Source organism: Aotus nancymaae, unplaced genomic scaffold, assembly GCF_030222135.1.
Source record: "Aotus nancymaae isolate 86718 unplaced genomic scaffold, 86718_ANA_hifiasm-v0.15.2.pri h1tg000018l, whole genome shotgun sequence".
Classification (NCBI taxonomy): Eukaryota; Metazoa; Chordata; class Mammalia; order Primates; family Aotidae; genus Aotus; species Aotus nancymaae.
Window position 1 is genome coordinate 18,787,902 of NW_026988430.1, and position 27,106 is coordinate 18,815,007.

At 54.2% G+C, this 27,106-nt stretch overlaps 3 protein-coding genes across 11 annotated transcripts in view; 1 reads left to right on the forward strand and 2 right to left on the reverse strand.

The window, feature by feature from the left end:
* POLR2A (RNA polymerase II subunit A) overlaps positions 1 to 653 on the reverse strand; it is a 30,487-nt gene extending 29,834 nt beyond the window's left edge. Inside the window, exon 1 of the mRNA XM_012457480.2 lies at positions 161 to 653. Coding sequence (XP_012312903.1) covers positions 161 to 253 — 93 coding nt within the window. The 5' untranslated portion in view covers positions 254 to 653. The remainder of the gene's footprint in view (positions 1 to 160) is intronic.
* A 112-nt stretch (positions 654 to 765) lies between these two features.
* ZBTB4 (zinc finger and BTB domain containing 4) lies at positions 766 to 26,976 on the forward strand. Of its 9 annotated transcripts, XM_012457484.3 has the most exons (5): positions 6,033 to 6,062; positions 8,493 to 8,596; positions 18,759 to 18,829; positions 19,274 to 20,373; positions 23,117 to 26,976. In XM_012457484.3, the coding sequence occupies exons 4-5, from the start codon at positions 19,283 to 19,285 to the stop codon at positions 25,062 to 25,064; spliced, it is 3,039 nt and encodes a 1,012-aa protein (XP_012312907.2). In that variant the 5' UTR covers positions 6,033 to 6,062; positions 8,493 to 8,596; positions 18,759 to 18,829; positions 19,274 to 19,282; the 3' UTR covers positions 25,065 to 26,976. The 9 variants fall into 9 exon arrangements, with proteins under 9 accessions (XP_012312906.2, XP_012312904.2, XP_012312907.2 ...); XM_012457483.2 differs by lacking the exons at positions 6,033 to 6,062; positions 8,493 to 8,596 and adding an exon at positions 766 to 1,009; XM_012457481.3 differs by lacking the exons at positions 6,033 to 6,062; positions 8,493 to 8,596 and adding an exon at positions 5,673 to 5,851.
* SLC35G6 (solute carrier family 35 member G6) lies at positions 2,512 to 5,842 on the reverse strand. The gene is given in 3 exon segments (XM_064378056.1): positions 2,512 to 3,757; positions 3,760 to 3,826; positions 5,468 to 5,842. Coding segments are annotated over 3 exon segments (1,383 nt in total). The 3' UTR covers positions 2,512 to 2,816.
* Positions 26,977 to 27,106: the final 130 nt, after the last annotated feature.

The following is a 27,106-nucleotide window of genomic DNA, read 5'->3' on the forward strand; positions in this document are numbered from 1 at the left end:
TCTGGGAGGCCTGAGCCTGGCGCCTGCATGGTCTTGGCGCTGCTGAGCCATCCTCCCAGCCCGGCACCCACAGGCTGCGAGAAGCGCCAAGTTTCCGCAGCCTCCGTCGGGCCCCGCCCGCCAGGGGAGGAGGGAGGAAGGGGAGGGCAGAGCTGCTTACCAGTTCATCCGGGCTCAGGACTCCGAACTGCACTCTCTTGATGGTGCGCAGCGGGCATGCGCTGTCCCCCGAGGGGGGGCCACCCCCGTGCATGGTGAAGGCAGCCGCGCTGCGCAGGCGCAAACCTCACTACAAAAAGCCTGCGCCGCCTCCGCCTAGGTGCTCAGACCTCGTCAGGGCGGCCACAGGGAAGGACCTCCCCGAGTTGGGAGGAAAAAGCCGGAGGAGGGAAAGGTGGGGGAGGGAAGGAGGCGGAGAAATAAGGAGCGAAAGGAGCCCTTCTTTCCCTTTCCGGAAATTTTTCAGCTCCCAAAAAGGAAAAAAAAAGAAAGGGGAAAGGAAAAGGTTTTGGGGGGAGGAAGAAGAAAAAGGGTAACGAATAAATAAGTAACCGGGCTCCTGAACGGCAGAGGTTACGGCAGTTTGTCTCTCCCCCTTCCGGGAGCCGCCTTCTTCTCCAACCGTCCCGGCCGCGCTCTCGGCGCTTCTGAGCAGCGAACTCGCCGAACGACGCCTCTTATAGATTCGCCCTTGCGTCCCCGCCCCTTCCTTTCCCGCCCTGCCTTGCGCTACGGGGCTGCCTGCGCAGGCCCGCACGGGGTGCGATCCAGAGTGGTAGATCCTCCCCCACTCGCTGGTTGGGCGACCTTTTGAAGTGACAGAGAGGAATTTTTTCTTTAATTCCATCGCCTCCCCTCGCCGCTCCCTTCTGCACTGAGGCTTAAGGTTTGAAGACTCGAGGGTAAAATTGGGCCGCTTTCATTCTAGTTTGGACCACGGTTTCATCTTCAGCAAAAGCCTCTTACTCGTAGCCCCCCCAAGCTGGAAAATGGTCTGCTCTGCTAATCGGTAATAGAGGCGGGGCGGGGCGGGTCCTCCCGAGTGGGCTCCCGGGGGAGGGCGGTTGCTCATGAATATGCAGTTCTCGTGCTGAATATGCATGAACAGATCAAGATGGCTGGGACAGTGGCTTGTCCGGAAGTAGCCGATATTTGTCAAACGGCCCCCAGAGACGGGTGGGCATCTCCTGGCCTCTAATGTAGCGCTGTACTGAGCCACGGTCCTGGATCCATAGCCTGAACCGCTCGAAGAGACCTAACCTCGGAGGCCGGCTCCGGAAGGAGCCTGGCCACTGTCCGGGAGATATCACGGGACAGCGACAATCCGAGAAAAGCAGATTAGCCATGGGGCGGGCCACAGAAGTCCTGGGGGATTTAGGGTCAAGTCATCTGAACATTAGGAAATCCTCCACTTTGTAGAATATTTCAGGAATAAAATGGGGGGCGGGGATCCCAAGGAATTCTCCAATGAGAACAGTCGTAGGACTTCCACTCTCCCTCCAAAGCAGAGACACCACTGCACAGCCACATTCAGAGTAATCCTTGTTTGATGTCAATGTCACGTCACCACCCCAAGGTGGGGCACAAGCACGAGGAAAGGAAACCTTCGCTGGGAGGGGAGAGGTGGGGGGGCACGCTCCCCTCCCCCAGCGCAGCTGCTGGCTGTCTTTGCCGGAACACTCCAGCCCCAATGCTCTTCTCTTTGCTGCTGAGTGAAGTCCTCCCCGCAGCCCACGGCCTGCCTGCCTCAGCCCCTTGGATCTGCTCCTCAGACTTTACCCCTTAGTTATGCCCTGATTCCCGGGACCCAGCCTGGAGTCCACATCCCTTGGTCCCAGGGTTCCAGGTGTTGTACTGGACCGAGCATAGAAAGTCAACACCAGCCGGGCGCGGTGGCTCAAGCCTGTAATCCCAGCACTTTGGGAGGCTGAGGCAGGTGGATCACGAGGTCAAGAGATCGAGACCATCCTGGTCAACATGGTGAAACCCCGTCTCTACTAATACAAAAAATTAGCTGGGCATGGTGGTGCGTGCCTGTAATCCCAGCTACTCAGGAGGCTGAGGCAGGAAAATTGCCTGAACCCAGGAGGCGGAGGTTGCGGTGAGCCCAGATCGCGCCATTGCACTCCAGCCTGGGTAACGAGCGAAACTCCGTCTCAAAAAAAAAAAGAAAGAAAGTCAACACCAATACAAAAGTATGCCAAATTGCAGGGTCTTTAGTGCTGGCGGCCACGGAGGACTCGCGTCTCTCCAACCCGTGGCCCCAAAAGGAGGGTGTCAAGACGTTTTATACCCGTAAAACCACCTCGGGAGTGAGAGTGAGGGGCAGGGGTCGGGGTGAGGGGTTTCAGATGTTCTGAGGGCTAGTGGATTCTGTAAATCACCTCCTGGGCAGAGATGAGGGTGAGGGGCTCTGGACATTCCAGTGGATTCCTGGGCAAAGATGAGGGTGAGGGGCTCCAGACTCTCCGAGGGCCAGGGGACTTTTTGACATTCTGATTGTTACTTAAGTGGTTCACACAAGTCAAGATTAGCATTTGTTTACACTTTGTCTGGGTAGGGTGGAAATTACAGTCCTTAATTACTTATTCACATTTCAGTTATAGAGAGCAGTTTCAACAGAAAGCCGAGGTATGGTTGAAGTATGCAGTTTTATGGGGTTTTTAACCATCCCTCTCCACCAAGTCCCCAAGTCACCCTTGACTCTGACAGGTATCCCTCTCTCACACCAGTTCTTTTCCAGTCACTTGTCCTCCCATGTTTGTCTTTAGTCTTTGCCCCCGTCCCTCCCAACCCCCGGGCTCCCGAGTTCTGTCTCACTCCTCCACCTTCCCTTCCCTCTCACAGCTGAGGTTCCGGGCTGTGATGATGGAAGTGCTGCCCAGCACAACCCCTGCCCCGATGATGTCGGAAGGTGCCACGGTCTCATGGAGCACACAATACTACAGCATAAGGGCCACCGCCACCTCAGAGTGCAGGACAGCACACACCAGGGCAGGGTGGGCCTTGGTGACCGCGTAGCTCATGCACGCGGAGACCAAGGCAAGCAACCCTATTGCCCCCACACAAACCCAACTGAGGGGATCACTGGGCAGCACAGGGGACTGCAGCACAAAGAGGCTTGGCACAGAGCCCAGCAGCCCCACCAAGCCAAACAGGAAGGCCACTGTTGGGAGGCAGGAGGGGAAGTCCAGAGAATGGTAGTCCAGAAGCCCCAGGGACAGTGCCAGGCCTCCCACGAAAGCCAGCACATAACCCAGGGTGGTGTAGACACCCATGGTCCCCTCCTGCAGTGTCCCTGGTCCAGATCCCACAATGATGATTAGTCCTAGTGTGCTGCCCAGCAGTCCACACCAGTCGTAGCCACTGAGACCCTGGCTCTCAAGGCAGAGAGCAAGGAGAGCGGAGCAGACAGTGGAAGAACCTTTGCAAACAGTGGCAGCGTTGCCAGAAGGCACCAACTGAACGGCACTGTAGGCACATCCAATGCTGAGGACGTTAAGCAGCGCATGGAGGCAGGCCCGGCCTCGGACATCAGAAGGTCCCAGAAGTGGGTTGCCACGCAGTTTAAGTAGCAGGGCAATAGGAAGGTGGAAGAGGCATTGACAGGCGAGCAGCTCCAGCGAGGGCAGGTGGGAAGCCTGGTGAGCCACACGAGCAAAGAGGCCTATGCAACCAGCAGGCAGGCCCACACCCAGCAGGGCCACCAGCAAGCCCTTGGTGGCATCAGGGGGCCGGCAGCGCTGGTGTGAGGGGAGGTGGGTGGAGTGGAGGGCAGCGATGGCTGTGTGAAGTCGGACAGCTTGAAGCAGGGATGACTGCCAGCCTGTTAGGGAGAAAGGAGCTCAGGCATGAGGGCAGCCACAGCCCAGGCGACCTGGGGCAGGGCAGGTGCTAGGAGGGGGGTCTGGGACCCTGTGGGACTGTAGAGGGTTTGGCTATTTTGCTAAGGAACTCTTGGAAGCTAGAAAGGGCCTAGAAGATGAGTGAGGTGGGCCCTCCAGCAATCATATGGGCCTAGAGCAGGAGGCAGGGAGTGAGCGGTCCTGGAGCATCATGTTTCTCTGGGTAAGTTGTTCCTGGGAGGAGAAAAAGGACCCAGGATGCTCTGTTGGATTGAGGAAGGGGAGGCAGCCTCAGATGCCATGCATCTGTGTGATGCCACAGGTTCCAGAGACATCTGGGTACACCTTTATGAATTCCATTTGCGGTTATCTCTGAGACAGCTAAGTTTTGACAGCTAAGTTTTAGGAAAGGAGGGGAAACAGAGCAGCCAGGAGCTATAGGGAGTGGGTGTTGGGCCCCTGGCTCCCACACTCACCATCTTTCCTTGGACTTCTTCCTCTCCTCCTGGCTCAGGGAGCCTGGGCCCCTCAGAACTCCAGCCAGTGTGACCTGGTTGGAGTGGGGGTGGGGTTCTTCCCTGGAACCCTCCTAAGGTGGTAGTAGGCCTATTTTCCCACTCTCCTTTTTTTTTTTTTTTTCTTAGATGGAGTTTCACTCTTGTTGCCTTGTTGCCCAGGCTGGTGCAATGGTGCAACCTCAGCTCACTGCAGCCTCCGCCTCCTGGATTCAAGCGATTCTCCTGCCTCAGCCTCCCAAGTAGCTGGGATTACAAACGTGCACCACCATGCCTGACTAATTTTGTTTTTTTTTTGTTTGTTTGTTTGGTAGAGGCGGGGTTTCACCATGTTGGTCAAGCTGGTCTGGAACTCCTGACCTCAAGTGATCCACCCCCTCGGCCTCCCAAAGTGCTGGGATTCCAGGCGTGAGCCGCCATGCCCAGCCCAACTCTGTTACTTTTCTATCTATGTCTCCATGACTCCAAAGTTTGTCTGATTCTTTTATTCTTTTTATGGCTAGCTCTGTGGCTTTACATTAATTTGTTTGTTTATATTTTGCATTGTTTGAGAGAGGTTTTAAGGAAAGAAGCTCTGAAGCCTGGCTCCTCCATCTCCAGAGTTTCAAATTTTCTAGCACCAGGGAGGAGTCCTTGGGATTGTCCCTCTGGAGTTTCAGGAATGTGTTTTCTCTGTGTGTGCTTCCACCTGGTGTTTCGTTGATGTTGTCCCAAGAGGCCGACACCAAGGCCTCTGCATTTACGTTCAGGTATACAGATGTGGATCTATCTGCTGCTGGGGACAAAGTACCCAGCCAGCTTTGTGTGTTCATTTGCGCTGGTGGTCGCTGATGTGTGCCCCTTACTCGGGGCCAGGGCCTTCCTTGTCTGCGGCCTGCTGAGCGTCCCTGCGCACTCCTGGTGTGTGTGTGTGTATCCAGGGCTGGCCCTCTGAGTGTGCTGACCCTGGGTCTGTGGATCCCACTGGGCCTGATGATGAGTCTGGCGTGTCATTTCTGCACCCTGAGAGCCTGTGTGTTATGCTTTCAAGCAGTGTGCACTGCTGAGTGAAGGGCGTGCAAGGGGAAGGGCGGAGGGAGCCCTTTCCCTGGGGGTCAGTGGTCTTGCGCCCTGCTCGGTGTCCACCCGCCTGGTGGCCCAGCGCGGCGCGGTGTCCTGCCGGGGATCAGTCCCGGGGAAGGCCGTCGGGCGCTCGGAGCTTTGTGTCGGCGTCTGCTGCGCTGCGGCGGCCTCCTCTCGGCGGCGGCGGCGGCGCTGGGGGGGGACTGTTTCCGGGGGTGGGGGTGGGGGTAGGACCGGGGCGGGGGGAGCCGATGATGTCAGCGGCGGCGGCGGCGGCGGCGGCGGCGGGGCCGGGCCGGGGCCAGGCGCTGGGGGGGCTGGGGCCGGAGCTGGAGCCGGAGCCGGAGCTGGAGGCGGGCGAAACTGGAGCGGCCCGGGGCGGCCACGGTGATGAGCCGGGCCTGGCAGACGCGGCGCCATCGCAGTCAGGTGGGCCCCGGGGCGAACTGGGCAGGGCCAGGGCGGACCGGAGCCAACTACCGGGCCCCCTCCCCGCTGCCCGGCGCCGCGGGAGCCCCGGCCGCGCCCCGCGCGCAGACCGCTCTCCTTTGGGGTTGACCTGGGGGCGCAGGGGTCGGGGGCTGAGCCTGGCCCCGCCCCCGGGTGCGCACGACGCTGGGGGGCGACTAAGGGGGCCCTGGTATGGCGTCCGAGCAAGCGAGCAAGCGGCGGCCGGGGGACGCGATCGCCTGGGGCCGTGGAAGGGGCGGCGCTCGCTCCCCTTTTGAAGGGTTAATTCTGCAGCCTAGTCCCCCCCCCCCCGCGTGGGGCAGGTTGGGGGTGGGGTGGGGCGTGTGTGAGCCCGGGCAAGCGCTGCAAGCTGCTGGGAGGGCGATGGCGTAGGAGCCAGGCAGAGAGGGGGAGGGGTGGGCCGCCGAGCGCCCCAGAGTTGGGGTGTGCAGGGTGCGCAGGGCGAGCTGGGGCCCCGGAACCGCCGTGCCGTCGGGGCAGGGTTGTGGCTGTGAGTCTTGGAGATCCTGTGTCTCGTGCCGTGTGGTGAGGCAAGGTAAACCTCTCCTGGGCACCACCGTTTGCTGGTCTGGCAGCCAAAGGTCCGGGTAGGGCCTTCCCTAGGCTATGGAGATAGAAAGCCAGGAAGGGTGTCCAGTGTTGTGGGGCAGAATTACAAGACGAGCCCTGTGGCTTTGGGTGACAGATGGGCATTCCGAGCTGGGCATAGGACGCTGGGTGCAGAGTTTGTTGGATGTGGGGCTGTGTGTTTCCTACAGCATGTGTTTTCTCACATGTGTGTCTTGTGCTGCACCTATGACCTGTTTATGAACTGTTTTCTGCAGAGCTGGCATGCTGTATGTGTTGCGGAGGGTACCAGGATGCAGAGTGTATGTGCCCATTTGGAGGGGGTGGTTGTGGGCCTTTGAGTCAAAAGGCGTCACATCTGGGTCTCATTTCTGTGACCCTGCTGAGGTGTGGTCCAGTGGTGAAGAGGGCGATGGATAGGTTTGTGTGTCGGTGATGAGCGAGTTGGGTGGGGGCTGCGCGTCTAGAACTCAGATCTAGAAGATCCTGAGGGGAGTGAGGAACCCCAGGGTGTGTCTCAGGGGCCTGTGGGTCAGCTGGCGCTGGTGTCAGGGACTCAGGGTGGGATGCACCAGTTGTGTTTATGGAATCATGGGCAGCCAGGCAAGGGGAAGGTTGTGTGTTTGCAACATTCTCCACAGGATTCTTTTGTGACGTTGTTTGTAGGAGCCTGTCCGGGCTGCTGGGCTGGGAGGCAAGCTGGTCAGAAAACACATGTGAGGAGGGAGGTGGCGTGACAAGGGCAGTGTGGGCCTCAGACCCAGGAGGCCAGCCGCAAGCAGGCTGCGTGTGCGTGCCTGCCGTCTGTGTGCTTGAGTGGCGGTGGGGCTGCCGGGGGATATGGTATGAGGAAGGCCAGAGATAAATGCAGGGTAGTGCAGGGCGGCCGGGGGAGGCATGGGTGTTGTCGAGTTACCCAGCTAGTCTTTGCAGGGTCTGTGTGTGCCCCTCACCAGCCCACCCAGCATGTCATGTCAGGGTCACCCGGAGGAGAGGCTGGGCGGCCGCAAGGGAAGTCAGCTTAGACAGAGCGGCTCCTTGGCCATGTTTATGTAAAGGCTGGGTGTGACTCTTGTCACTAAAATGGAAAAAAGAAACGTGAAGTTGTCAGCCTCCTCCCGCTTCGCCCTCTCCCTCTCTGCCCGCCTTGTGGGTATCTCTGACGCACACTGGGCCCCACTCCTGTGACGGTGGAAGGGCCTCGGGACGGAATTCGCTCACTAGGCAGATTCCTCAGAACAGGTTTTCCTCACCTTTGGGGCCTGGGCCCTTCTGTAGGGGTGTATGTGCGAGTGCATTCCAAGCCTGCACACCACTATCTACTGTACCCGGCCTGGTTGGATGTGTGTACGTGGGGGAAGGGAGGGCGCTGCGGACAGGCTCTTTGACCTGGGGGACTGGGAGGGGGTGGCCACCGTGGGAGCCTGCACAACAGGTGCACAGTGACGGCCTGGTGCAGAGAAAGGAGCCCTGACCTAGGGCTGAGGAGTTCTGGCGTCTTTACCATTCCCTCACTGGCACTTTATCCGAAAGCAGCTCGGTTCTTCATCTGAAGGGGGCTGATTGCCTGCCCTGCGTATCATCCAAAAGCGCTTGGGAAACGGACTGGGAAAGTGGCTAGAGTCTGGGGGCTGTGCCTGTGCCAGCCCCGTCAGCCCTGTCAGCCCTCCATCAAGACTGGGAATTCCCTTCTCAGGGCTTCGCTAATAATGATGGCAGCACACACTTGCTTAGCACTGACTGTGCACCAGCCACTGTTCTCAGGGCTTTTATGTGGGGCCACTCAGTTAGTCGTCAGAACAGCATGGTGAGTGGCACTCTAATCACCTCCCTTTTTCAAGTGAGGCAGCTGAGGCCCAGAGAAGTTAAGTAATTTGCCCCAAGTCACTTAGCTAGTAAGAGGCGAAGCTGTATTTGAACCCAGGCAGTCAGGTGGCAGAGCTTGTGCTCTTAACTAATGTACTCTGCTGCCTTCCAGAGCATTCAGTGGATGGTCCTTTCTGTGCAACCCCCTCCAACACTCTTCCCCTAGTTGCTGCGAAACTTAGCATCTGTGGCAATCCATTTCAGAAGACCCGGATGCTCACGGAGCCCCAGCTGGTGGCATGAGAACCTGAGTCTCTGCTGCTGTATAAGGTGCATACTGGCCATAGGGGCACAAAAGATTGATGAGTCAGAGGAAGGAGAGATTGTCCTCATCTTGTGGGTCAGGGAGAGCTAAGGAGGAGGTGGCCTTGGAGTTAGATCTTAACATTTCAGAGGGATTTTGAGAAGGTTGGGGAAAGAGCATTTCTGGTGGGACAGCCAGCACAGACAAAGGCATGGAGGAGTGGGATGTGTAGAGGCTGGAGAGCACACTGAGTGTCTGGGGTTTCGTTTGTTTGTTTAGAGATGGGTCTCACTATGTTGCCCAAGCTGGACTCCAATTCCTGGGCTCAAGCAATCATCTTGCCTCAGCCTCCTGAGTAGCTAGGACTATGTGTACGTGCCACCATGCCTGGCTCACACTGAGTACTGTGTGTTTGAAGAGAATAACACAAGGCAAGATTAAAAAGGAAGATTGGAGCTAGACCAGAGCTCTTGACTGCCTGGTGGAAGAATCTGAACTTTATTCTAGAATCAGTGGGGACTAGTGGAGGTTTCAAGCCTAGGAGAGATAGTCCTGAGCTGTGGTTAGGGATGTTGACCATCTGCGGGAGGAGGAAGGTAAGCCTGGAGGCCAGGGGATAACTGGGAAGCCATAGCCTTGAACCATGTGAGTGTTAACAAGGACCTGAGCTATTGAAGGGAAGATTTCAGGAGCCGTTCCCAAGCTCGGACGCAGTTTCAGCCACACTTGGTGACTGCTGGATGTGGGAGCGAGGGAAAGGGTGGAGTCAGACATGACACATTTAGCACTTAGCACGTGAGACCTTGTGTGGTGGTTTATGTAACCAGCTGGCGGGTATAGGCCCCCTTCAGGGCCGGGTCTAGCAGTATGGCAGAGGGAAAGATTGAGCATCTGGGGTCAGCCAGGCCTGGATTCGAATATTGACTGCTACTTACAAGTTGAGCGACCTTGAGCAAGGTACATCCTTCTCTTAGCCTTGGTTTCCTCTTCTGTAAAATTAGAATAATATGGCCAGGCGTGGTGACTCACGCCTGTTATCCCAGCACTTTGGGAGGCCAAGGCGGGTGGATCACCTGAGGTCAGGAGTTCAAGACCAGCCTGGCCAACATCAAGAAACCCCGTCTCTACTAAAAATACAAAACTAGGCCGGGCAAGGTGGCTCGTGCCTGTAATCCCAGCACTTTGGGAGGCTGAGGCAGGTAGATTGCTTGACAGCAGGAGTTTGAGACCAGTCTAACCAACATGGCGAAACCCCATCTCTACTAAAAATACAAAAATTAGACAGGTGTGGTGGCGCACGCCTATAATCCCAGCTACTCAAGAGGCTGAGGCAGGAGAATCACTTGAACCCAGGAGGTGGAGGGAGGTTGCAGTGAGCCGAGGTCGTGCTACTGCACTCCAATCTGGGTAACACACCAAGACTTCATCTCAGAAAAAGAAACCTAGCTGGGTGTGGTGGTGCACACCTGTAATCCCAATTACTTGGGAGGCTGAGGCAGGAGAATTGCTTGAACCTGGGAGACAGAGGTTGAGGTGAGCAGAGATGATGCCACTGCATTCCAGCCTGGGCAACAGGATAATATAAATACCTACTGTGGGTGGCCATACTGAGAATATAATTAAATTAGGCAATGCATGTGAATCCCCAAGAAGAGTATCAGGCAAATTGTGAGGACTCCAGAGTGGTCAGGTTATTTCTTTTTTTTTTTTTCCCCTGAGATGGAGTTTCACTCTTGTTGCCCAGGCTAGAGTGCAATGGCATGATCCTCACTGCAACTTCTGCCTCCCAGGTTCAAGCAATTCTCCTGCCTTAGCCTCCTGAGTAGCTGGGATTACAGGCATATGCCACCACGCCTGGCTAATTTTTGTATTTTTAGTAGACGGGGGGTTCACCATGTTGGTCAGGCTGGTCTCAAACTCCTGACCCCAGGTGATCTGCCCACCTCGGCCTCCCAAAGTTCTAGGATTACAGGCTTGAGCCACCACGCCCAGCCATTTTTATTTTTTTTTAGATGGAATTTTGCTCTTCTCACCCAGGCTGGAGTGCAGTGACACAATCTTGGCTCACTGCAACCTCCACCTTCCAGTTTCAAGTGATTCTCCTGCCTCATCCTCCCAAGTAGGTGGGATTACAGGCGCCCACCACCATGCCCAGCTAATTTTTGTATTTTCGGTAGAGATGGGGTTTCATCATGTTGGCCAGGCTTGTCTTGAACTCCTGACCTCAGGTGATCCACCCACCTTGGCTTCACAAAGTGCTGAGATTACAGGCGTGAGCCACCATGCCCGGCTTTTTTTTTTTCTTTTTCTTTCTTTTTTTTTTTTGAGGCAGAGTCTCACTCTGTCGCCCAGGCTGGAATGCAGTGGTGCAATATCTGCTTGCTGCAACCTCTGCCTCCCCGGTTCAAGCAATTAATTCTCCTGCCTCAGCCACCTGAGTATCTGGGGTTACAGATGTGCACCACCACACCTGGCTAATTCTTATATTTTTAGTACAGACGGGGTTTCATCATATTGGCCAGGCTGGAACTCCTGACCTTAAGTGATCTGCCCGCCTCAGCCTCCCAAAGTGCTGGACTTTTGGCATGAGCCACTGTGCCTGGTCCAGACATGGTAAAGTTATAATTGTCATCCCTATCTCCTGGCCAACTCAGTCCGGCACAGATGAAGCCTTCCTCCTTTGAGGATGGATGGATTCCAGACAGACTTTAAGGACAGGTTCATTCACTTACCAGTTTTTTTGTTTTGTTTTGTTTTGCTTTTACCACCTATTATGTGCTAGGCCCTATTCTAAGGACTTGAGTTACTGCAATGAACAAAGCAGACAAAATTCCCTACCCCTGGCTGGGCACCGTGGCTTATACCTGTAATCCCAGCGCTTTGGGTGTCCAAGGTGGTAAATTGCTTGATCCCAGGAGTTCGAGACCAACCTGGGCAACATGGTAAAACCCTATGTCTACAAAAAATACAAAAGATTTGCTGGGTACGGTGGCATATGCCTGTAGTCCCAGCTACTTGGGAGGCTGAAATGAGAGAATCACCTAAGCCTGGGGGAAGTGAGGGCTGCAGTGAGCTGTGATCACACCACTGCACTTCAGCCTGGGTGACAAAGTGAGACCTTGTGTCAAAAAAAAAAAAAAAAAAAATGGCCACAGTGGCTCACACCTGTAATTCCAGCACTTTGGGAAGCCGAGGCAGGTGGATCATGAGGTCAAGTGATCGAGACCATCCAGGCCAACATGGTGAAACCCCATCTCTACTAAAAAATACAAAAAATTAGTTTTGCGTGGTGGCACCTGCCTGTAGTTCCAGCTACTTCGGAGGCTGAGGCAGGAGAATTGCTTGAACCTGGGAGGTGGACGTTGCACTGAGCCGAGATTGCACCACTGCACTCCAGCCTGGCGCCTGGTGACAGAGTGAAACTGACTCAAAAAAAAGAATACAAAAATTGCCTGGGTGTGGTGTCGTGTGCCTGTAATCCCAGCTGCTTAGCAGACTGAGGCAGGAGAATTGCTTGAACCCAGGAGGCGGAGGTTGCAGTGAGCCAAGATCACACCACTGCACTCCAGCCTGGGCAACAGAGTGAGATGCCATCTCAAAAACAAAACAAAACAAAATCCCTACCTTTTACCCCTTGGAGCTTACATTCCAGAGATAAATGAGAAATAGGAGCTGGGTGCGGTGGCTCTCTACCATAATCCCAGCACTTTGGGAGGCTGAGCTGGGCAGATTGCTTGGGCCAAGAATTCAAGACCAGCCCTCGGGAACATGGTGAAACCTTGTCTCTACAAAAAATACAAAAATTAGCTGGTAATGGTGGCAGGTACCTGTAGTCCCAGCTACTCAGAAAGCTAAGAGGTGAGAGGATTACTTGAGCTGCAATCCTGCCACTCACTCCAGCCTGGGAAACAGAGCAAGACCCTGTCTTAAAAAAAAAAAAAAAAAAAAAAAACTGTTGGCTGGACTTGGGTGTGGTGGCTCGCATCTGTAATCCCAGTACTTTGGGAGGCTGAGGCGAGGGGATCACCTGAGGTCAGGAGTTCAACACCAGTCTGGCCAACATGGTAAAACCCTATCTCTATTCAAAATACAAAAATTAGCTGGTATGCACATGTAGTCCCAGTGACTCGGGAGGTTGAGGCAGGAGAATCACTTGAACAGGGAGGCAGAGGTTGCAGTGAACCAAGATTGTGCCACTGCACTCTAGCCTGGGTGACAGAGCTACACTTCATCCCAAAAAAAAAACCCAGAGAGAAACAGTTGGGCCAGGTTCAGTGGCTCATGCATGTAATCCTAGCACTTTGGGAGGCCAAGGCAGAAGGATCACTTGAGCCCAGGAGTTCGAGACCAGCCTGACCAACAAAGGGAGATCCGATCTCTACTAAAAATAAAAACTAAATTGACTTGGCATTGTGGTGTGCACCTGTGGTCCCAACTACTAGGGACGCTGAGGTGGGAGGTCACCAGAGCCTGGAAGGTGGAGTCTGCAATGAACTATGATTGTGCCGCTGCACTCCAACGTGGGCGGTGGAGTGAGACTGTCTCAAAAATAAAAAGAAGAAAGAATGGCCAGCCATGGTGGCTCACACTTGTAATCCTAGCATTTGGAGAGGCAGAGGCGGGCAGATCACTTGTGGTCAGGAGTTCAAAACCAGCCTGGCCAGCATGGTGAAACAACCTCTACTAAAAATACAAAAAAAAAAAAAAAAAAGTGGCCAGGCACGGTGGCTCATGCCTGTAATCCTAGCACTTTGGGAGGCCAAGGCAGGTAGATCAGGAGGTCAGGAGTTTGAGACCAGCCTGGCCAACATGGTAAAACCCTGTCTCTACTAAAAATACAAAAAAAGTAGCCGGGCATGGTGGTGCACACCTCTAATCCCAGCTACTCTGGAGGCTGAGGCAGGAGAATCGCTTGAATCCAGGAGGCAGAGGTTGTAGTGAGTGGAGATCACGCCATTGCACTCCAGCCTGGGCAACAGAGCAAAACTCTGTCTTAAAAAAAGAAAATTACAAAAAAATTAGCCAGGTGTGGTGGCGGGCACCTGTACTCCCAGCTACTCAGGGGACTGAGGCAGAAGAATCATCTGAACCTGGGAGGCAGAGATTGCAGTGAGTCAAGATCATGCCACTGCACTCCAGCCTGGGCGACAGAATGAGAATCCATCTCAAAAAAAAAAAAAGGCCATTCAAGGTGGCTCACACCTGTAATCCCAGCACTTTGGGAGACTGAGGCGACGGATCACTTGAAGTCAGGAGTTCAAGACCAGCCTGGCTGGTCTTGTACTTTGTATCTTTTTAGGAGAAACCCTATCTCTACTAAAAAGATAACAGAAATTAGCTGGGCATGGGGGCGTGTGCCTATAATCCCACGTACTCAGGAGGCTGAGGCAGGAGAGTTGCTTGAGCCTGGGAGGCAGAGGTTGCAGTGAACCAAGATTGAGCCACCGCTCTCCAGCCTGGGTGACAGAACAAGACTCCGTCTCAAAAAAAAAAAAAAAAAGAAAGTCACAGAGCCACCAAACCTATCATGAAGCCCAATTTCTGCCTTTTTTTCTTCACTACTTCTCCCTACCATTTTCCAGGACTGAGTTCTATGAACTAGGTATTGCCAGTTGTTAGCTCACTTAATCTTTACAGCAACTGCACAAAGCAGGAACTGTTAATCGTCCCCTCCTTAAGGACAAGGAAACAGATACAGAGAGGTTAAGTAACCTGCCCGGGGTCACACAGCTAGTCTTTTCCACTTCCTAAAAGGCCTTAAAGGGCAGTAGCCAGTGAAAGAGTAGTTTAGTTCAAGCTGCGTGCAAGCTGCTGGGTTGGCTAGCAACAAACCCAGAAGCAAATCTCCCCATCACTACTTTCCCTCTACCTGAAAGGGAGGAGTTTAGAGTATTTGATTTCTTTAAGCCTGTTGCCTCACAGAGGCCATTTTGAGTGTTGAAATGAGATGATGCAGATAAAATGCTTAGCATTATACTTTGCACATGATAAGTATTTCAAGCCTGGGCAACATGACAGGATCCCGTCTCTACAAAAGTAGATAAATAAATTAGCCAGGTATTGTAGCATATGCCTGTGGTCCCAGCTACTCAGGAGGCTGAGGCAGGAGGATCATTTGAGCCTGGGAGGTTGAGGCTACAGGGAGCCATGTTTGCACCACTGCACTCCAGCTTGAGCAACAGAGTGAAACGTTGTCTCAAAAAAAGTTTTTTTTTCATAAATGGCAGCTACAGAGAACATGATGGCAGTGATTCTGTGTTATCTCCAAGGGCCAGTCCAGCGTTGAGTGTCTGGTTCTAAGAAGCCCTGGCTGGGTGCAGTGGCTCACACCTGTAATCCCAGCACTTTGGGAGGCTGAGGTGGACAGATTACGAGGTCAGGAGATCAAGACCATCCTGGCCAACATGGTGAAACCCTGTTTCTACTAAAAATAAAAATAAAAATAAAAATTAGCTGAGTATGGTGGCATGCACCTGTAATCCCAGCTACTTGGGAGGCTGAGGCAGGAGAATAGCTTGAACTCGGGAGGCTGAGGCAGGAGAATAGCCTGAACACGGGAGGCAGAGATTGCAGTGAGCTGAGATTGCGCTGCTGCACTCCAGCCTGGCGACAGATCAAGACTCCATCTCAAAAACAAAAAAAAGCCCTGACAGGCCTTGTCCAAGTACTGTGTGGCAGTGACACATGCACAGGCACCAAGACCACCCCATATGGTTTTGCAGGAGGGCAGGCCCACCCAATGGGGTGATTGAGGGCTGGAAGCAAACCTTGACTTTGCTCACCTACACAGGGCTGCTACCTCCTGGAGAAAATAGCCTTTTTCCTAATTTTCAAAAAGGTGGCAGGTAGGCTATTCATGCCCTAGTGGGTGCCATAAACATGTCCTTCATTGATATATGGTGAAGTCATCAGGAACACAGGCTTTGGAGCCAAACTTACTGGGATCAGATCCCAGCTCTACTGCTAGCCAGTCATATGTCCTTTGGCCAGCTACCTAGAGTCTATGTGCCATAATTTGTCATTTTATTTATTTATTTTTTGAGACGAAGTTTCACTCTTGTTGCCCAGGCTGGAATGCAATGGCTCGATCTCAGCTCACTGCAACCTCCACTTTCCTGGGTTCAAGCGATTCTCCTGTCTCACCCTCCTAAGTAGCTGGGATTACAGGAACCTGTCACCACACCTGGCTAATTTCTTTTGTATTTTTAGTAGAGACAGGGTTTCATCATGTTGGCTAGGCTGGTCTCAAACTCCTGACCTTGTGATCTGCCTGCCTCAGCCTCCCAAAGTGCTGAGATTACAGGCATGAGCCACCACGTCCAGCCTATTTTTATTTTTTGAGACAGAGTCTCACTCTGTCACCCGGGCTGGAGTACAGTGGTGCGATCTCGGCTCACTGCGGCCTCTGCTTCCTGGGTTCCGGCGATTCTCCTGCCTCAGCCTCCCAAGTAGCTGGATTGCAGGTGCCCATCACCACGCCTGGCTAGTTTTTCTTGTATTTTTAGTATTTTTTGTATTTTTAGCATTTTTTGGTATTTTTTAAGGGTTTCGCCACGTTGGCCAGGCTGGTCTCAAAACTCCTGATCTCAGAGGATCTGCCTGCTTTGGCCTCCCAAAGTGCTGGGATTACAGGCATGAGCCACCATGCCAGCTCTAGTGTCATTTTAAAGTGGGAAAGCTAACTGCTACCTTTCAGGATAGTGATGAGGAACAAATGAGGTGATGCAAATAAAACACTGACTCTTGGAGTCCCAGTGGACCAGTAGTTATCATGGAAGGGAGTGAGAGACCTGAACACCTGCCCATGAATGCGGTGAGGCCCCTTCCTCTGGGTGACTGACCTATCTGAAATTTACCAACTGACAGGGTAACACTTGACCTGGAACCTGATCTGTGCCTGGCAGATAGGGTCGTTAAAACTTTGGAATATCACCCCTGTTTTCCATCTTCCTTCTTCCCATCTAGGAGAGGTATCAGGAAAGTATTCTGGGGAATGTGAGTCCAGATAGTATGAGTAATAAATGGGAAAGAGTTTATTTTTTCAGGGGATGGGAATTGTATGAACTCCTGATGCCAGATACCTCTGAAGATATGTGTGGCCCAGGGCATATGGAAGGACACCCTCAAAGTTAGGCAATAGCTCCCGGGCTTTGTGGAGGGTGGAGGAGAGGGTCTGGAGAGCTCAAGTCGCAGGCCGGGATCTCTGAATAGGTCCTGCCTGTTATTACCAGCTCTGTGTGACTTTGGATAAGTCTCTGTATGGCTTTGGAACTCAAACATTGAACTGAAAAGAGTCCTCAAGGCCCTAATGGTGCCTGCAGGGGAAAGCGGAGGTGTGGCCGCTCAGAGTGGCTGACAGCCTGAGCTTGCTTTTGAGTTGCTGGCTCTTCGCTTTGTTTTTTTTGTTTTTGTTTTTGTTTTTTTTTACAGCAGTTTTTCCTTCCTTCCTTTCTTCCTCCCTCCCTCCCTCCCTCTCTCTTTCTTTCTCTCGCTTTCTTTCCTTTTCCTTCCTTTTCTTTCTTTCTCTCTCTCTCTTTCTTTCTTCTTTCTTTTTTTCAACAGAGTCTCACACTGTCCCCGGGCTGGAGTACAATGCCGCAGTCTTGGCTCACTGCAACCTCCGCCTCTTGGGTTCAGGCGATTCTCCTGCCTCAGCTTCCCAAGTAGCTGGGATTACAGGTGCCTGCCACCACGGCCAGCTAATTTTTTGTATTTTTTATAGAGATGGGGTTTCACTATGTTGGTCAGGCTAGACTTGAACTCCTGACCTCATGATCCACCTTTGTTGACCTCCCAAAGTGCTGGAATTACAGGCATGAACCACCAAGCACGGCCGATTTTTTTTTTTTTTTTTTTTTTGAGACAGTTTTGGCCCGTTGCCCAGGCTGGAGTACAATGGTGAGACCTCAGCTCCCTGCAACCTCCGCCTCCCAGGTTCAAGCGATTCTCCTCTCAGCCTCCTGAGGAACTGGGATTACAGGCACCCACCACCACACCTGGCTAATTTTTTTGTATTTTTAGTAGAGACAGGTTTTCACCATGTTGGCCAGGCTGGTCTTGAACTCCTGACGTCAGGTGATCCACCCACCTTGGCCTCCCAAAGTGCTGGGATTACAGGCGTGAGCCACTGTGCCCAGCCTAATTTTTTTGTGTTTTTAGTAGAGACAGGTTTTCACCATGTTGGCCAGGCTGGTCTTGAACTCCTGACGTCAGGTGATCCACCCACCTTGGCCTCCCAAAGTGCTGGGATTACAGGCGTGAGCCACTGTGCCCAGCCTAATTTTTTTGTGTTTTTAGTAGAGACAGGTTTTCACCATGTTGGCCAGGCTGGTCTTGAACTCCTGATGTCAGGTGATCCACCCACCTTGGCCTCCCAAAGTGCTGGGATTACAGGCGTGAGCCACCGTGCCCAGCCCACCGTGCCCAGCCTTGCTCTTCCCTTTGGATGAGTCTCCCAGCAAGAGGTGATGTCGGAGTTGTGATTCTGCTGCTTTTTCAGCCCAAATCCCTCGGGCATCAGTCTCTGAGTAAGGCATGGGACCAGGCCTCCCCGTCTTGTGACCTTTCCAGTGCCCTCCAGAGACTGGAGCAAGCTGGCAGTTGTGTATGGGTCAATGGTCTTCAGTGGTTGCCTGGCAGCTGGGCCAGAAACCCCCTCTAAGATTTATGAGGCTGGTGGGATGTGAGGAGGTCCTCTCCTAATTTGCATAGCTACCAAATTAGGTTCAATTAAAAAGAAACTCACATATTATTTTGATATGTAAATGTGACCCTTGTGGTAAAAGACCATGTGCAAATCTTTGACCTTCTCTGAGCCCTGAAGATTGGGGCAAAGGGACTTGAGAGTGATGTGACAGACTTCCCTGAACGCGTGGGCTGGACCTATGCTGCTATATTGTTTGGAGGTGAATTGGGAATATGCAAATTATCTTGTCGCTGTACTTCTCTGGGTCCACAGAACGAGGCTTTGTGATAATCTGCGTGACCTTCTAGGTTTGATTGGATGCAGCTAAACAAATAACCTGATTGAGGCTCGGGGGAGGGGTCTGGGCTGACCGGGTGTCCTCTCTGGCCACAGTGCTGCACCCTCCCCACTTCCTGGGGGCTTTTCCTCCCACTTCCCTCCCTGAGGACCCTTTCCTGGCTCCTCCTCTGGGTTCCCCTGACATGGTTTCTGTTTCTCCACAGAAGGAAGAGGCCCAGCAGAAGGGACTCGCTGAGCCACCCCCCGTCCCACTCCATGTTGGCTGCACTCTCAGGTGAGAGCGTGCTCAGAGGACTGCAGTGAGGAAAAACTAGACCCAAAGCAGCAGGCCAGCAGGGCGGCCATTTTTTCTAGGCTGGGGAGTTCTGTGAAATGGCTTTCAGGAGTAGCGGGGCTTCCCCCTCCTTCCGATGGGAGAGGTTTCCATCGCTGACCTCCCTGGTCTGTGACTTCAGAGGTCACGACCCCTTGACCTTCACCATGACCTGAGGTATCTCTGGCATCTTCCAGATACAGAGGTGAGTTAGACATACTGGTCCTGGATGCTGGCCAGACTTGGGTGGCTAAGGGCCAACCCCTGATTTCTGTGACCTGAAGTGATTCAGCCTTCCACTGATTTCTGACTAGCAGCCCTAACCCACTCCCTGCCTGATCTTAGAAGCCCCTGCCCTCTGCCCAGCCTCTGAGACTCTCCCCGGCCTCTTCTTTCACTGTCTAGGCTGGCACCATGCCCCCCCCTGCAGAGGTGACGGACCCATCCCATGCTCCCGCTGTCCTGCACCAGCTCAATGAACAGCGGCTCCGTGGCCTCTTCTGTGACGTCACCCTCATAGCCGGAGACACCAAGTTCCCTGCTCACCGCAGCGTCCTAGCTGCTTCAAGTCCCTTCTTCAGAGAGGCCCTGCTCACTTCAGCCCCGCTGCCCCTCCCACCAGCCACTGGGGGCTCAGCACCCAACCCTGCTACCACCACAGCTGCCTCTTCCTCCTCCTCCTCTTCCTCATCTTCTTCCTCTTCCTCCTCCTCTGCTTCCTCCTCTTCCTCCTCTTCCTCTTCCTCTCCCCCTCCAGCCTCTCCCCCTGCTTCATCCCCACCTCGGGTCCTAGAGCTGCCAGGGGTCCCAGCAGCTGCATTTTCTGATGTCCTCAACTTCATCTATAGCGCCCGGCTCGCGCTGCCTGGCGGTGGAGGGGACGGGGCAGCTGTAGCAGAGATCGGAGCTTTGGGGCGCCGTCTGGGCATCTCTCGCCTTCAGGGCCTGGGGGAGGGAGGTGATGCCTGGGTACCTCCTACCCCAGCCCCCATGGACACCTCGCAGCCTGAAGAGGACAACTTTGGGCCGGGGCCCCGGCCAGCTGGGGAGTGGGAGGGTGACAGGGCTGAGGTCCAGGCCCCTGACTTGCAGTGCCCCCTGCCCCGGCGGCCCCTTCCCTGCCCCCAGTGTGGAAAAAGCTTCATCCATCCCAAACGGCTGCAGACCCATGAGGCCCAGTGCCGACGGGGGGCCAGCACTCGGGGGTCTACAGGGCTGGGTGCCGGGGGCGCTGGCCCTGGTGGTCCTGCAGGGGTGGATGCCTCAGCCCTGCCTCCACCAGTGGGCTTCCGAGGGGGCCCCGAGCACGTGGTGAAGGTGGTGGGTGGCCACGTGCTGTATGTGTGCGCGGCCTGTGAGCGTTCCTATGTGACCCTGTCCAGTCTCAAGAGGCATAGCAACGTACACTCATGGCGGAGGAAGTACCCCTGCCGCTACTGCGAGAAGGTGTTCGCCCTGGCAGAGTACCGCACTAAGCATGAGGTGTGGCACACTGGGGAGCGCAGGTGAGTAGTCCAGGGTGATGGGGGAACAGCCTTGGCCAGAACTCAGAGATCACCAGGACTACGGTGGCAATGGGCGGGGCTTGGGGCCCAGAAAGTTATCCTGAGACTAGGCCAGCTGCAGTAATCCCAGCACTTTGGGAGGCTGAGGTGGGAGGACTGCTTGAGACCAGGAGTTTGAGATGAGCCTGGACAACACAGAGACCCCATCTCTACAATGTTTTTTTTTGAGACAGAGTTTTGCTCTTGTTGTCCAGCCTAGAGTGCAATGGCATGATCTTGGCTCGCTGCAACCTCTGCCTCCTGTGTTCAAGCGATTCTCTGCCTCAGCCTCCCGAGTAACTGGGATAACAGGCATGTGCCACTACACCTGGCTAATCTTGTATTTTTAGTAGAGACGAGGTTTCTCCATGTTGGTCAGGCTGGTCTCGAACTCCCAATCTCAGGTGATCCTCCCGCCTCAGCCTCCCAAAATGCTGGGATTACAGGTGTGAGTCACTATGCCTGACATTTTTTTTTTTTTTTTAAGCTGGAGTCTCACTCTGTCCCCAGGCTAGAGAAATTCGATCTCAGCTCACTGCAACCTCCATCTCCTGGGTTCAAGTTGAGTATCTGGGATTATAGGCATGCACTACCACGCCCAGCTAATTTTTGTTTTTTGTTTGTTTGTTTTGAGACAGAGTTTTGTTCCCACCATCATGCCTGGCTAATTTTTGTATTTTTAGTGGAGACAGGGTTTCACCATGTTGGCCAGGCTTGTCTGGAACTCCTGGCCTCAGGTGATCTGCCCGCCTCGGCCTCCCAAAGTGCTGAGATTACAGGCATGAGCCACTGCACCAGGCCTGTTTTTTTTTTTTTTTGAGAGATGGAGTCTTGCTTTGTCACCCAGGCTGGAGTGCAATGGCATGATCTCAGCTCACTGCAACCTCTGCCTCCAGGTTCAAGCAATTCTCCTGCCTTAGCCTCTCAAGTAGTTGGGATTACAGGCGCCCAACACCATGCCCAGCTAATTTTTTTTTTGTATTTTTAGTTGGCGTTTCACCATGTTGGTCAGGCTGGTCTAGAACTTCTGTCCTCAGGTGATCCACCAGCCTCAGCCTCCCAAAGTGCCGGGATTACAGGCGTGAGCCACTGTGCCTGGCCTTAATTTTTGTATTTTTAGTAGAGCGGGTTTCACCATGTTAGCCAGGCTCTTCTTGAACTCCTGACCTCAGGTGATCCACCAGCCTCAGCCTCTCAAAATGCTGGGATTATAGTGGTGAGCCACTGCGCCTGGCCTCTATAAACAATTTTATTTTATTTTATTTTTGAGACAGAGTCTCACTTTGTTGCCCAGGCTGGGGTGTAGTGGCGTGATCTTGGCTCACCACAACCTCCACCTCCCAGGTTCAAGCGATTCTCCTGCCTCAGTCTCCCAAGTAGCTGGGACTACAGGTGTGCACCACCACGCCTGGCTAATTTTTTGTATTTTTAGTAGAGACAGGTTTTCACTGTGTTAGCTAGGATGGTCTCGATCTCCTGACCTTGTGATCCATGTGCCTCAACCTCCCAAAGTGCTGGCATTAAGGCATGAGCCACTGTGCCCAGCCTTTTTTTTTTTTTTAGATGGAGTCTCACTCTGTTGCCCAGGCTGGGGTGCAGTGGCACAATCTTGGCTCACTGCAACCTCTACCCCAACCCAGGTTCAAGCGATTCTCTGGCTTAGCCTCCCAAGTAGCTGGGATTACAGGCACCCGCCACCATGCCCAGCTAATTTATATATATATATATATATATATATTTTTTTTTTTTTTTGAGACGGAGTCTCGCTCTTGTTACCCAGGCTAGAGTGCAATGGCGCGATCTTGGCTCACTGCAACCTCCGCCTCCTGGGTTCAGGCAATTCTCCTGTCTCAGCCTCCTGAGTAGCTGGGATTACAGGCACGCGCCACCATGCCCAGCTAATTTTTTGTATTTTTAGTAGAGACGGGGTTTCACCATGTTGACCAGGATGGTCTTGATCTCTTGACCTCGTGATCCACCCACCTCGGCCTCCCAAAGTGCTGGGATTACAAGCATGAGCCACCGCGCCCGGCCAATTTTTATATTTTTAATAAAGACAGGGGTTTCACCATCTTGGCCAGGCTGGACTTGAACTCCTGACCTTGTGATCCACCTGCCTCGGCCTCCCAAAGAGCTGGGATTAAATGCGTGAACCATCGTGCCCAGCCCTACAAACAATTTTAAAAGGAAAATAAAACATCCTGATACTGGTCCCTGCTCACCACCACTCGCCCGTCTGCCTTCCTCCAGCCCCAGTTCCTTCAGCTGAGGTTTATTAGCGCCTCTTTGTGCCATGTCCTGGCTTGCTGCTATGGGGAAAGCCTAGAGGGAAAGAGAAAGTTGCCCTCACGAGAAAGGACTGCAGAGACACAGGCATGTCCAGCAGTAGTTGACTATTCAGAGCAGACTTGTTTCCACACTGTGTCCCTGTTTGTAAGGTGTTTCCCCCATTCTGTCATTTGGGCTTCAGAAGAAGGCTCTGTGAGTTAGGCTGAGTCCCAGATGGAACAGCCGGTGGAGGCGCTGAGTTCGGATGCGCGCTCCTCACTGAGGCTGTCCTGGTGAGGCAGGCAGCACCAGCAGGGTGAGCAGATGGCTGCGGGAGCCACAGGTTTGAGCGGAGGGCAGAGGAGGACCTGGGAGGCTTCAGGGCCCTTGACTCAAGTGGCTGTGTTCCTGCCCTGTTCCCTGCTGTCCTGACCAGGTACCAGTGCATCTTCTGTTGGGAGACCTTTGTTACTTATTATAACCTGAAGACGCACCAGCGAGCTTTCCATGGCATTAGCCCGGGCCTCCTCGCCAGTGAGAAGACACCCAATGGAGGCTACAAGCCCAAGCTTAATACTCTCAAGCTCTACCGCCTGCTCCCCATGCGGGCAGCCAAGCGGCCCTACAAGACCTACAGCCAGGGAGCCCCAGAGGCCCCTCTTTCTCCAAGCCTCAACACACCGGCCCCAGTGGCAATGCCAGCCAGCCCACCGCCAGGGCCCCCGCCTGCCCCAGAGCCTGGCCCTCCACCCTCAGTCATCACTTTTGCTCACCCAGCCCCCTCTGTCATTGTCCATGGGGGCAGCAGCAGTGGTGGAGCGGGGAGTGGGACGACCAGCACAGGAGGGTCCCAAGCCGCCTCTGTTATCACTTACACTGCGCCCCCAAGGCCACCCAAGAAACGAGAGTACCCACCTCCTCCCACTGAGCCTGCAGCCACGCCCACCAGCCCAGCCACAGCGGTCAGCCCAGCCACCGCCGCAGGCCCAGCCACAGCTACCACCACGGAGGAGGCCAAGGGCCGGAATCCACGGGCTGGAAGGACTCTGACTTACACAGCCAAGCCCGTGGGTGGGATGGGTGGAGGCGGGGGTCTCCCTGCAGGGGCTGGCCGGGGCCCCTCTCAGCTGCAGGCTCCACCTCCACTGTGTCAGATCACTGTGCGAATTGGTGAGGAGGCCATTGTCAAGCGCCGCATCTCAGAGACTGACCTGCGTCCTGGGGAGCTGAGCGGAGAGGAGATGGAGGAGAGTGAGGAGGACGAAGAGGACGAGGAGGAAGAGGACGAGGAGGAGGAGGAGGAGTCCAAGGCTGGTGGGGAGGACCAGCTCTGGAGGCCCTACTATTCCTACAAGCCTAAGCGCAAGGCTGGAGCTGCGGGAGGCGCCAGTGCTGGGGGCGGGGGGCTGCCCCGAAGCCGCAGGCCACCACGCTGGAGGCAGAAGCTGGAAAGGAGGAGCTGGGAGGACACCCCAGCGGCTGAGAGCCCAGGGGGGCGTGCCCGTACAGAGCGGAGGCACCGCTGCGGCGACTGTGCCCAGACCTTCGCCACCCTGAGAAAGCTACGAAAGCACCAAGAGGCCCACGGCGGTGGCTCCCACAGCTCCCGCACCGGACGAAGGCCCTCCACCCGATTCACCTGCCCCCACTGCGCCAAGGTGTGTAAGACTGCAGCTGCCCTGAGCCGCCACGGGCAGAGGCATGCTGCTGAGCGGCCCGGGGGTACCCCCACCCCTGTCATTGCCTATTCCAAGGGCAGTGCCGGCACCAGGCCCGGGAATGTCAAGGAGGAAGCCCCCCAAGAGATGCAAGTCTCCTCCTCCAGCGGTGAGGCAGGCAGTGGGAGCACTGCTGCTGAGGAAGCTTCCGAGACTGCCTCACTCCAGGACCCCGTCATCTCAGGGGGTGAGGAGCCCCCAGTGGTGGCAGGTGGGGGCAGCTACCCATACCCACCTGTGCAGGAATTTCCACTGGCTTTGATTGGGAGTGGCCGGGAACCTGGTGGTGGCAGGGGAAAATCTGGGGGTGAAGGGCCAGTGGGGGCTGGTGACGGGGACCGGATGGAGGGGATAGGGGCTGCCAAAGTTACTTTCTACCCTGAGCCCTACCCGCTCGTCTACGGCCCCCAGCTCCTTGCCGCCTACCCTTACAACTTCAGTAACTTGGCCGCTCTCCCGGTTGCTCTCAACATGGTCCTACCTGATGAGAAGGGTGGGGGGGCCCTTCCCTTCCTACCGGGGGTCTTTGGCTACGCAGTGAATCCTCAAGCAGCACCCCCTACCCCGCCAACACCACCTGCCCCAACTCTTCCTCCACCAATTCCCCCTAAGGGAGAAGGGGAAAGGGCAGGGGTTGAGAGAACCCAGAAGGGTGATGTGGGGTGAATCCTGGGGCTCAATCCCCCTTTCACCAGATGCCACCCTCCCTGAACCCTCCACCACTACCAGCTCCCTGGCCTCCCTGCCCCTTGGGAGCCCCTCCACACTCTTGTGCAGGGACTTGGGGGCCCCTGGAGCTCAGGGGTCAGGCTGCTTTGTGTGAGATTGTAGTTTTCCCATCTCCTGGGAAGGGATCTTTCGTGATTCCCCTCTCAGTCTTCCTCCAGGGAATGGCCTCCATGAGGGGCAGGGCCAGCTTCCCCCCTTCTCCAGCCCTTGGGGCAACTGAGCAATATACTTAACCTGAATCTCTACTCACAGCCCCCACCAGCTCTGAATGTCTAACCTGCTCCCCGATTCGTAAACCTAGGGGGAAACCATCTCTCTCACCTGATGACCCCCACTTGTTCTGAAGCTTTCTCTAAGCCCTTTCCAGATGCTTCCTAGCACATTCCATTCTTTGTGGCCCAGGGCCTGGACCAGACCATTGTGATACCTGACCCCACCCACCTGGGAGCATGGTTTTGGGTTCCATCCTTCCCAAGCGTGGGTCTCCAAATCCCTGTTTCCCTTGCATCAAGACGCCTTCCTTGGCTTTCATGCCTTTGGATCTTCCATGTTCCTCCCCATATTGCTGGACTTCAGAGATGGCCTCTCCCAACCCAGGTCCAGGAGGTTTAGGGGAGGGCTGCCCCTCTGGCCTGCCTGTTCCATGGCTGAGTACTTTCCCAGTCCAGGGCAGGGAAATATTGGCCCTATCTTGACACCCAAATCCAGTGAGCTCCAGATTCTTCCAAGGCAAAAGAGGTGAGCAGATCACACCTCTTTCTGCTTCTACATATGGCCTCTTCTGGGCTAAACCAGATTTGGGGGCCAGGAGGGAAGAACTCCTTATGGGATGGAGAAGGGAATCTACTTTATCCCTGTTTTTTTCCTGATGGTGTCTCCCAGACTAGACCAAATAGCCAGAAAAACAATAGGGGTCGGATGGGTGGGTAAGCCCAGGATTTGCACATGACCTTGATCCTTACCTGTATTCCCGTCTTCCCAGTGTCACTCCCCTCACCAGTCACTCCAAATGGTTTGGGGGGAACCATTCTACTCTTCTGGTGGGCTTTGGGGTATTCCCACCAACTTTCCCTCCAAAATAGCACCTTACACCCCATCTTTGACTCAGTTCCCCACACCCAAAGATCCCAGCCTAGGGATGGGGTACAGGGACTTTAAATAGTCCCTAATCCCTAATTTGCACTAGTTAACCCTGGTCAGGGGTCCCTGTATTTCCTTCCAGTGGGGGAGATGAAGAAATGTTTGTTCCTAATGCTCTTTGAAAACTGGGCTTGCCTGCTCTGTGATTGGATAAACATTTCCCATCCCACCCACCTCCCCCCAAAAAATAGCTCACAAGGGGAGAGCCAGTTTGGGGGAGCAAATTTGACAAATGGGAATTAGAGGAGTGCAGTTTTAAAAGGAAAAGTTGCTGTCATCAAAATGGCAGCCTTTTCCCCAGCTACTGTTTTTTGGGGCCAAAATGGCTGCCCTAGCAGCAATCACTGCCGAGGGCAAGATCATGGCTTTTGGAGGGAGGTGATTTTAGGGAGGGCCAGGACCATTCTCCTGCCCCTCATACCCTCCCAGCATATACAAAGGGGGAGGTTTTAGACAGGCTCCCTGAATGTTAACCATAGAGGAGTCTCCTTCATTCCTCCTCTGTCTCTTTGCACTTTTATTGGTCTTGGCCACAGCCTGAGTGATGAATTTCCTACTGAATGTACCAAGTTCCAATTTTTAAGGGGGGAAAAAGTTTCAAACAGGGAAAAATGCAAAAAAAAAAAAAAAAAAAATCACTAAAAATTCCCACAAATCTTGTTTCTGGCACTTTAGAAAAACTGCAAAAAAAAAAAAAAAACATAAAGAATACATATATATATCTACACACAAATTATATATCTATCTATCTATACAGCGGAACCACAAGAGAGACTGAGGAAGGCCTGGAGGCAGGGGCAGAGGTGATGGCAGTGCCCCTATATCCTTAACCCACACTC

What these genes read in the sequence shown, in the direction of transcription:
- ZBTB4 (XM_012457483.2), top strand. Translation starts at nt 19,283, where the DNA reads ATGCCCCCCCCTGCAGAGGTGACGGACCCATCCCATGCTCCCGCTGTC. An exon ending in TGGCACACTGGGGAGCGCAG is followed by an intron (nt 20,374 to 23,116) that starts GTGAGTAGTCCA and finishes TGTCCTGACCAG; the next exon opens with GTACCAGTGCATCTTCTGTT.